The following is an 11,118-nucleotide window of genomic DNA, read 5'->3' as shown; positions in this document are numbered from 1 at the left end:
CAGTGAGCTGAGATTGCGCCACTGCACTCCAGCCTGGGCAACAGTGTGAGACTCCATCTCAAAAGTAATAATAATAATAATAATAATAATAATAATAAATAAATAAAAGAATATAGAGAAAAAAGAACATGAGAGAAAATGAGTGGGAGTATAGCTGTAAAGATTGGCTGGAAGTTAATCAGTATAGAACCTGGGCAATGGGTACAGGGAGTTTATTATATTATTCCCTCCACTATTATGTATATTTAAAACTGCCCATAGTAAGTAGTTTTTTTAAAAATTCTATCTTTAGGATGGGTTTAATGCTGGAACTAAAGACACTTGTATAGCACTGGGTACTTAAGGAGCTTAAAGTAAATCAGAAAACCAGCAAAATTATTATCTTACTTGTTATTATCATCTGACTTCTAATATTATCTACTGTTAACTTATTTTTTTAATGAACAAGGAAGCTTAAGCATTTCTTCAGCGGTTTATGTGAACAGACTTCCTACATAGCACATTTGATAAAGGATAGCAATTTATAAGATCAGTACATACCAGGAGTATCATAGGCCTTTTCCAAGTTGTTAATCCTATGATTCCAGAGAGTATCACCTGTAAAAATAAACTATCATAAATATAGAAAATGGACCAATTCCAATAAACAAATCCTCAGTCACAAAAGTACATATTTTTAAAGATACTGAAATTTTTAAACATTCTAAATCAAACATTTAATATTCCTCCTGGATTACAGGGTTCACCCTGGTAGACCACTTTGGACTTTTACTTCCAAGCCCTCAAAGCTTTTTTATTGACTTTAATTTTGTTTTGTTTTTAAAGATAGGGTCTTGCTCTGCCACCCAGGCTGAAATGCAATAGCGTGATCATGCCTCACTGCAGCCTTGACTTCCTGGGCTCTGGTGATCCTCCCGCCTCTGCCCTCCAGTCCTAGCTCCAGGAGCTAGGACTACAGGCGCACGTCACCACACCTGGCCTGTTTTTTCTTAATGTCAATTAAGAACACACAATCAGGCCGGGCGCGGTGGCTCACGCCTGTAATCCCAGCACTTTGGGAGGCCGAGATGGACGGATCACGAGGTCAGGAGATCGAGACCATCCTGACTAACACGGTGAAACCCCGTCTCTACTAAAAAAAAAAAAACAAAAATTAGCCAGGCGTGGTGGCGGGCGCCTGTAGTCCTAGCTACACGGGAGGCTGAGGCAGGAGAATGGCGTGAACCCGGGAGGCGGAGCTTGCAGTGAGTGGAGATCGCTGCCACTGCACTCGAGCCTGGATGACAGAGCGAGACTCCGTCTCAAAAAAAAAAAAAAAAAAAAAAAAAAACAATCAGAAATTAGCCTCTCCTTCTGGTGAGTGAGGAATTACTATTTCTCAGCCAAAAGCTCCCTGTTCCTAGCAGCACCCAATCTGTTGCCAGGGTCAGCCTCATCAGATGCATGTCTGGCAGGATCCTTCCCTTCATCAGGTTCCCATCCACTATGGGACAGGTAAAGTCTTCGAAACGGGAAACAAGGCCCTTCAGGATTTTCTCTTACCTACTCTCAAGCTTGGTTTTTACATACCCCAGCCCCTCCACCACACACCTTCCTACCAAGTACCTGCCCTCCCTCGGGCCAACCAGGCTCCTGACATTCCTGGGCTATGTGCTTCTTTCTCTTTGCTGAAGTGCTGTGTCCTCCCAGCCTCCCTCTAGCTGCCTGAGAACTGTTACCCATCCTGCAAGGCCCCATTTAGCAGTCACCTGCCCTGAGAAGCCCTCACTGATTCCACCGCTCCACACTCATGGAAGCCCTCTGCACACACTTCTTTTTTTCCAAAAACTCTATTGTAATAATTGAGGAATGTGTCTCTATATTACCCACTAACTGTGAACTCCTGTCTTGTCTCTCTAAAGTCCTAGTTCCCAGTATTGTGCTCCAATTGTTGGCAATTAATATATGTTCCACAGCATTTATTTCACAAAGTGGGAGGAACTACTGTGAGAAGGAGCCCATGTTGCAAAATGACACTTCGATAAAAAACGAGCTAAAAAATCTCGATCAGAAAAAAACAGGCTGGGCCTGGTGGCTCACTCCTGTTACCCCCAGCACTTTGGCAGGCCGAGGCAGGCGGATTGCCTGAGCTCAGGACTTCGAGACCAGCCTGGACAACATGGTGAAACCCCATCTCCACTAAAATACAAAACCTTAGCCAGGCGTGGTGACGCTACTTGGGAGGCTGAGGCACAAGACTCTCTTGAACCCAGGAGGTAGAGGGTGCAGTGAACCGAGATCGCACCACTGCACTCCAGCCTAGGTGACAGAGCGAGACTCGTCTCAAAAAAAAAAAAAAAAAAAAAAAAAAAAAAAAAAACCAGTATTATTAAAAGGAAGTGTCCAGCTCCAGCCATAACAACCCATAAAATAGCGATATGCCTAAACTGTTCTTCTCACCTTGTCTACCCAGCCACAGCACCCCACCCTCCTCCATGTTAACAATCTAACATGTTTACATATTTTACATATGTATGTATTTTTCTCTAAATTCTTAGTACTACACACATATGTCTATGTGTATATATACACACTCACAGGGATGTGATTTTTGTGAAAAAAAATCATAAAAGATATACTTTCCCTGCCTCTTCCTTTACTCTCTCAATAAATACTTCATAGAAATCTCTTCATATGCATTGGAACAGCTCTAATCCATTTCACTTCAGTGGCTACATAACATTCCATTGTGTGACTGTACTTAACATATCCAATCATTTCCATATTAATGGGTATTCATTCTATATCTAGTTTTTTGCTCTCACAAACAATGCTGCAGTAAACATCTATGAACACATATCTTTAAAAACAAGTGCTTTTATTTCAGCGGAAAAAAGTCCCAGGAGTGAAGTTTCTAAGTTGAAAGGTATTTCTAATTTTTTTATTGTAATAGATCATGACAGATTCAATTGTCATTTCAAATGAGGTATCTCTGAAACCAAAGAACTAAGCTATCCGTATTTCTTCCTTTGGAGGGGAGGTATTTTGTTTGCATATGGTAGCAAGAAACTATAGAAAACGTAAGTTAAAAAATATGTACAAAATGTATATATGTACAAAATGAGAAACATCAATAATCTCAAAATATATATGACAAATATCTTTAAGGCCTCAGTGGGGAGAAATACAAAGTTTATTGTGCAATATTAAATAAATAGCCAAGTAAGTCAAGGCATATACCAAGTCTATGGATTGAAGACAAACTAAGAATGTCATTTCCATTTAAGTTGTTATATGGACTCAGCACATATTCAAGTTAAATCCCACCAGGATTCCTGTAAGCCACCGCTCTTTACAATGTTTTAAGAAACTATATTCCAGCTCCAGGAGGGAGCTATAGTTGTGGCTCTTCATTCCTGAACTGGGCAACAAAGGCACACACCTTTTTTTATTCAACTTCTCCCTCTCTTCAAGCCCGGTGAAGCCCTGAGGCACTTGGGGAACCCTGTGAGTGTTGATGGGGAGAAAAGCAAATAGAGGAAGCAGGCCTGGATGGTTAGAAGCCTCTGGAATGGTAATGGGAACAGAGGTGCGACAGTTGGGGATAAATTTTTTAAGAGCTCAAGACTTAAGGAATGATGCTTCCATTTCATCTGAAAGGGAGGCAGAATTCACGGATGGGGAAAGGAGTTGGGAAAAGAAGAGAAGGAGGCAGAGTATTCAATGCCTCCACTCCCTTGGTGGCAGCAGTAGCTGGAGCTCCATTAGAAATGAGTCAAAAAGGTCCCTTAACAATGTCCTTCCATGGCTCCCATTATGCCAGAATGCTATTACATGTTTAACTGTCAGTATCACGATGAGGGCTTGGATCTGTGCATACTCACTCACACACCACTAAAGGATCCCAGAAGGCACTCAGTTAGTTACGGCAAGAGTCAATGAGTGAACGAATGAATGGAGGCCAGAGAAAGGAGATGACCTTGCTCAGAGATGACTATGTAAGCCTAAACACATTTTTCATCCCCTGTGCTTCCTAAAAGAGTACAGCAGCAACAAAAAGCAACTCCATCAGCATTCTTTCCATCCAGCGCAAGATGGAACTTGCCCTGAATGAACAGGTAAGAACCTATTTTCTAACACCAAACAATCTCTATATTATTATAATGAGAGGTATTACAATTTTTGTTTCACTCACTGCTAACCCATTTCTTGTAGCTTACAGGAAAAAGCAGAGGCCTTTCCTTTTTTCTGATACTACAAAGAAGGGCTCTGAGATACCCCAGGGGAGATTCATTGTTACCCACCATAAATGGTTAATGTGCTTTCATTTTCCAAAGTAAAAATCAAATCGTTAAGATCAGAAGCTTATAATTCTACTGCCCTATTTCCCCTTACTAATCCATTAACATGTGTTAGGGCAAAAATGTTCTGAATCATTTATCAAAAGCTGCTGTATGTAAACACAGGGATTTTTAAAAAGCCATGTTGTAAATGTCCTGTGTTACCTTGTAAATAAGCAGAAAATCATGTCAAACTTCTCAACAACCTACCCTGCCCTATAGCTCTTACAATGGCAATTTTTTTAAAAAATGTGTGTGTGTGTGTGTGTGTGTGTGTGTGTGTGGTTTTCTTCCCTATCTGTCTAGCATAGCTCATTTAAAAAAACACATTGAGAAAGTGGGCAACTGAATATTTCTAATGAAAACATGATGGTAACTATAATGTCCTACAAAAATACTGGCCTGTTCACTTTACTTTAACTATTACCTTGGTGTTTAAAAACCATTGATAGAGGTTCCTGTGTATTCCAGGTCTGGTGCTTGGGTCCAGCAGTGATGCACTCTCCCATATATACTCTAGCTACACCTTCACAAAATCAGTCCTGAAGAAGCAGCATCCCACCCATTTTACAGATGAGTAACTGAGGCCGAGAGGCACAGAACTTATAAATGTGACTCTGCTGATATGCAAAATAAAGGACCAAAGAAATCAAAACTCATCCTCAAAATTATATTTTAAATATCCCTTAAATATTAAAGTAGTATTTGATTAGTATGATAAAAAATATTTACTATCATTTAACTGGTAGTAAGCATAATCTTTATGTTTAGTTTTTCCCTTTGGTCCCTTGATTTCTTTATGTTTATTCCTGCGCTTTTTTTAAAAAAGGTTCACCCTGAAGTTCACCCATGCTGGTCCTAACTATCTGACAAGGGCTAAATACCAGAATCTACAAGAACTCAACCAATATATTACAAGAAAAAACAAACAACCCCATCAAAAAGTGGGGAAGGCTATGACAGACCATTTCCCTCAAAGAAGATATTTCATCAGCCAACAGACACATGAAAAATGCTCATCAATCCTTGCGCCATCGAGAAGCAATAAAACCAATGAGGAATACCATCTCACACCGTTAGGATGGCATCTTAGAAGTCCAGGAAACACAGGTGTTGGAGAGGATGGTGGAGAATAGGCACCTTTACACCTGTTGTGGGATGTAAACTAGTTTCACCTTAATGGAAACAGGTATGGCAATTCTCAAGGATATAGAAGTAGATGTACCATAATGACCCAGCATCCTAACTGGGTATGATACCAAAGGTTACAGAATTATTCTACTACAAGACACATGTACACGTTGTTTATTGCGCACTATTACAATAGCAACTTGGATCAACCCATGCCCATCTGGTAGACTGGATTAGGAAATGGGCACTATACAACCATGGAATTACTATCGCCATCAAAAGGATGTTTGGTCTGTTCGTAGGGACATGGTGCGCTGGACCATCATTCTTAGCAAAGCCTATCCAAAGAACGAAAACAACCGGCTTTCCTCACTCATAGTGGAACTGAACATAGATCACTTTGGATCGGGAGGGGATGTCACGCCTGGGGCCTATCCTGGGAGGGGAGGGGGGAGGGGGAGGAGGGAGGGGCTTTGCAATTGGGGAGTTATACCAAGATATAATGAGAATTGATGGTGCTGACGAGTTGGGACATGGGTGCGCGCAACAACATGGCATTAGTTATAGCATATGTACACACTGCCCCAACGTTATGCACTGTCCCTGATAAGTATAATAAAAAAAAAAAAGAAAGTGAAACCTTGCCAAAGAATCATGGACTCAAAGAAGGATGATCATGAATTCATGATCAAGGATGGTCATGAATTCAGACCAGTGACTTAAAGCAGAGACATGAATGTATACAACTGATAAAGAATAACAGGGCACTCGGTGAGGAACAAAAAACAACAACCAATTCTCTACCACTCATCTGAAATATCTCCTAAGGATCATGCATGTCATTGAAGTTAGGAATTTTGTTTCTGAAGGAGGAGAGACAACCCAATGCAACTCTCTCTCCTCTTTCATTAAATCTAGTGCAGTGTGGCAGACTGAGTCTCCCATACCACAGTGGAATGTAGTTAACCCCAGTGCAACCTAGTTAACTCCCATACCCCAGTGGAATCTAGTTAACATTAACTCCCATACCCCAGTGGAATCTAGTTAACATTAACTCCCATACCCCAGTGGAATCTAGTTAACTCTCATACCTCAGTGGAATCGAGTTAACTCCCATGCCCCAGTGGAATCTAGTTAACACTAAACACACCCCCCAAACCGAGAGCTAGGACAGCACAGCTGAAGACGGACACTGAGACACTTCCTTAGCCACTCACCTCCAGTCAAACGTCAGGTTGTTTTTCAAGATGGCTCATCTTTTAGCTTCATGAATTTTGGGAATAATAATATATTGAGTGATTTACCAGTGATACCAGGAGGAAATCAAACGCTCAGAGTGCTCAAAACACAGACTACGTTAAAACTCTCCCTTCAAGTTGCTGAAAGTATGAATGAAAACTATGAGAAAAGATGCTTTATAGCATTTGTTAATTCTTAAGTGTTTTAAAAAATAGATAAAATATACCTTCAAAGTTCAAACAAGTGAAAGAAGCCTCCAAAATCTCAGGCTCAGGGCTCTCTTAAGGAAATATGTATGAAAAAATATCCTTAAACTATACGATGTCCAACAAATAGTCATTTCAAATAAATATATTTGTCTCTTGAACCTAATTTTGTATCAAATATAAAAGCAAAATTTTTCAGTGAAGCCTCAAGAAGATGTGTGGGTTCAGTTGATATAGCAGGCTAAAGATCCTAATGGTCAAAGCTTGAAATATGAGAATATTCTTCTACTGTGTTCCTATGTGGTTTCGAAGTAACCTTAGACATAAGTTGGCACTTCCATTCAACTACCTAGCTTCATATGCCAATAAAACTTGTGAATGAATAAACAAACATGGCATATCCATACAATAAAATAGGAATGAAGTACTGAGACTTGCCACAGCATCGATGAAGCTTGAAAACATGCTAAGCGAAAGAAACAAATCATAAAAGACCACATATTATATGATCCCATGTACATGAAATGTCCAGAACACACATATCTACAGAGACTGAAAGTGGGTTAATCAGTGGGTGGCTAGGGGTGGAGGTGGTGGAGAATGGGGAGTAACTACTCATAACTTTGGGGGTGACAAACATTTTCTAAAACTGTAATAGTTGCACAACTGTGAATTTACTAAAAATCACTGACCAGTACACTTTAAATGGGTAAATTGTATGGCATGTCAAAGCTTTTTTTTTTTAATTCTGCAGTTCTCGACTCATACTCTTCCAGCATTTTTTTTAAATAGAAACCTTAGTTTAGCTATCTTTGAATTAGTTACAATGTGCTATCAAGCCCATTTCTTTTATAAATACATACTAAAATACTAATGGCTGAAGTTGTGATACCTGGAATTTGCCTTAAAATAATCCAAGGGTGGGGCCGGATGCGGTGGCTCACACCTGTAATCCCAGCACTTTGGGAGGCCGAGGCGGGCGGATCACGAGGTCAGGAGATAGAGACCATCCTGGCTAACACGGTGAAACCTTGTCTCTACTAAAAAAACACACAAAAAATTAGCTGGGCATGGTGGTGGACACCTGTGGTCCCAGCTACTCGGGAGGCTGAGGCAGGAGAATAGTGTGAACCTGGGAGGCAGAGCTTGCAGTGAGCCAAGATCGCACCATTGCACTGCAGCCTGGGCAACAGAGCGAGACTCCATATCAAAAAAAAAAAAAAAAATTAACCGAGGGTGTTAGGAAGGGGAAGCAGTGTTAGGTATAAAGTGGTCATGTGTTGATAGCTACTGGGTAAAGGGTAAAATGGGGGATCGTTACACCCTTCTTTCTACATTTGTTGAGATTTTTTAAATTTTCATAATAAAAGATTGACAGTTAAAGGGAGTAGTTCTTCGAACTGCCCACTCAATCCTATGCTGGTTCTATTTTCTTGTAATAAAAATACACACATTGAAATATATATAGATGAAATGTGACACCTGAGATTTGCTTCCAAATAATAAGAGAATTTAATCTCACAAATGGACTAGGGAGCACGAAGGATCTAATTCCTACCCTGCTTGGAATATTCATCCTTCCTGAAGTTTATCAGAAGACACAAGGCCCGCAGCAGAGCCCAGGAAGCGGGTACAAATGAAATCGTTGTTGAAGCTGGGTGAAAGATATATGTGGGTTCAACATATACTGCATAAAATGTAAACTTTTCCATAACATGAGATTTTTCAAAAACAACCTCTGTCACATGCATAAATTCAAAACATGTGATACAAGGCTCTTTTTCCCCTAAAGCACCAAGAGAGTCATGGTGCCTAAAGCCATCCTCTTAAAACTGTATTTAATTAATTGTTCTGCAAATACAGTATCTATTGCTTCTGTTGTCACTTTGCAAATTCTGAGGTCAATCTCAGGAACAAGTCACAAAAAGCAGGAATAACCAACAGTTATACAGTTGCATATAGACCAGGGTTTGGAGGGTATGGGGAAGAATGGGGAAAGACATATAGCAGAGAACTTGTCAGTTCCAAATCACTGGTTTCTTTCTCTGCTCTGCTATGCCTAGACTTGGAGACAAGGACATACCCAACCAGCAGACCATTTATTTATTTATTTATTTATTTATTATTTTTTGGTACTTCATCAAATTCAACTGTGGCTTGACTGATATCTAAGTGCATTTACCTCTGAAATGATTCACAATAGTAAATGATACCAGCTTTTAATTTTATAAGACAAAAAACAGTTTTTAATAATTCTAAACTAGCTTTGTTTGAGAAGACAATAGATCACGATTTTATAAAGAGCAAATTCCTAAAAATATATGCAAGATTATTACTGGCCCATAGTATTTAGAGAAATGAAATGCACCCACTCTTTGGCTGGATTTAGTCAGACAAGTAAAATAGGTAGCATAATAGGTCTAATTCCTACCCCATCTGGAATATCCATCCTTCTGGAGTTTTCCTGAACACTCATTGAGGCCAGTGGCAGAGCCCACAGGCAGGGCCACCAGGGTGGCATTTTTTCTACATGAGGCACAAATCGTGGTCTTCCCTCACCACAGCACAGCATGTACCCCAATAAGATCATTCAACATGAAAGCATTTCAAAAGGAAAGCAAATTGGCACTAGATGAAGTATACAATTTCAGGCGAGTCTCAAGGAACCTAATGTTCTTATTTAAACAATTACTTTGGGTTCAACTAGTTCCTCGAGTCCTTTTTTTCAGTTTGGTCTTGAATTGCCATATGTGTGAAACTGCAAAAGCAGTTCTTACCATTCAGGACATACACTGATTACAGATCTTACTAAAAACTAGCAGCATTGCTAGACTTTCAGATTTACACAGTGAGTTCACAGAAAGGTTATTTACGGCCGGCTGTGGTGGTTCATGCCTCTAATCCCCACACTTTGGGAGGCTGAGGCAGGAGGATCACTTGAGCTCAGGAGTCGGAAACCAGCCTGGGCAACATGGGGAAACTCCGTCCCTTAAAAATAAAAAATAAAAATTTAAAATTTAAAAAATAAAAGATATAAAGAAAGGTTATTTACTTTACTCATCTTCCATAGTCATTCCACAAAGATGTGTTTCCAAGTCTCTCAACACCCAGAAAACTTCAGGGGGTTATATGCCTTGGACATTGTGAGATTGTTAGGAGGTGGAGGGGAGTGACCACCCGGTGTCCATAGATACTGGCTGGCAGCAGCTTTTCTCTGAAGTTGGGCACTCTTTGGCCCCAGGCTCAGCGTTCCCGGTTGGAGGAGTGGGTCCTGGAGAGCAGATAGCTCTAGCTAGCTGCTGGGTGCTCCAGGACCTTTGGCCAGCTCATCCCTAATGACAGGTCCCGGTTCTCACAAACTGAATTCTGCACAGCAGCCTGCATGGCTCCAGGAACCAAGTGGGGTTAAGGCCCTCCTTTAATGACCAGGTACAAGCGCCAGTTCACACACACCCTCTCATTACCTCCTGAACTCGTCTGGGGGTCGAGCCACCCTACACATTTCACATTTACGTGTGTCTTAATGGAGAATAAAACAAGCGATGTGTCCGAAACTGTCCCATCCCACAAATACACCTACTATGTGCCAGGCATTCTTGATACATCGGTGAACAAAAATGACCAGAATCCCTGCCCTCCCAGCACAGACGTTGTCAGTGGAGCAAATACTCAACGACGAAAAGAAGTTTAATCACTTTCCTCCCACTTTCCTGCCACCCACACCCTGTCCTTCCAATCTCCCAAAGAGCTGGGTGTCTTTGCTTAATTCTATTAGCTTGACAGGGACAACAAAATCCTTCAGCCTGCGCGCAACAGACACTACCCAGGTGCAACCCAATTCACCCCTGAACTCCACACCGTGGCGGAACATTTTTCTCCAGGCTCCAAAAACTTCAGGTGGCGTTAAGGCTCCCCCAACTGCAGCCCTGAAGGCCAACTAAGGGACAATGGAAGGGTACGACCAGAGCCCCCCATCCCCGGGATGACCGGGCGAGCGGGGCGCGCGCGCGGTACTCACCGAGGAGCCGGCCCAGAACGGGCACGAGTTCTTCACCTGCGGAGAGCTGCTCAGCGACAGCGCCCCGAAGCTGAGCGCCACCATGCAGCAGCCCAGGATCAGCTGCAGCAGCCCGAGTGACAGCAGCGGGCGGGCGGGCAGCAGCGCAGAGCCCGGGGCCGCGGCGGCAGCGGCGGCGGCTGCCCGGCGGGAGGACAGCGCCGGC

General features: G+C 41.7%; 1 protein-coding gene across 2 annotated transcripts in view; it reads right to left on the bottom strand.

Annotated features, from left to right (window-relative positions):
* Positions 1 to 11,118, bottom strand: part of ENTREP1 (endosomal transmembrane epsin interactor 1) — a 68,973-nt gene that overhangs the window by 56,752 nt on the left and 1,103 nt on the right. Inside the window, exons 2-3 of one of the 2 annotated variants that reach the window (XM_017873054.1) lie at positions 10,914 to 11,118; positions 541 to 597 (exon numbers count right to left, since the gene is read on the bottom strand). The exon at positions 10,914 to 11,118 is cut by the window's right edge and continues 36 nt beyond it. In XM_017873054.1, coding sequence (XP_017728543.1) covers positions 541 to 597; positions 10,914 to 11,118 — 262 coding nt within the window. The remainder of the gene's footprint in view (positions 1 to 540; positions 598 to 10,913) is intronic. The other variant, XM_017873053.1, reaches the window with a different exon arrangement.

This window comes from Rhinopithecus bieti, unplaced genomic scaffold (assembly GCF_001698545.2).
Source record: "Rhinopithecus bieti isolate Rb0 unplaced genomic scaffold, ASM169854v2 scaffold_7648, whole genome shotgun sequence".
Lineage (NCBI taxonomy): Eukaryota > Metazoa > Chordata > Mammalia > Primates > Cercopithecidae > Rhinopithecus > Rhinopithecus bieti.
This window is presented reverse-complemented; position numbering and strand designations above follow the sequence as displayed.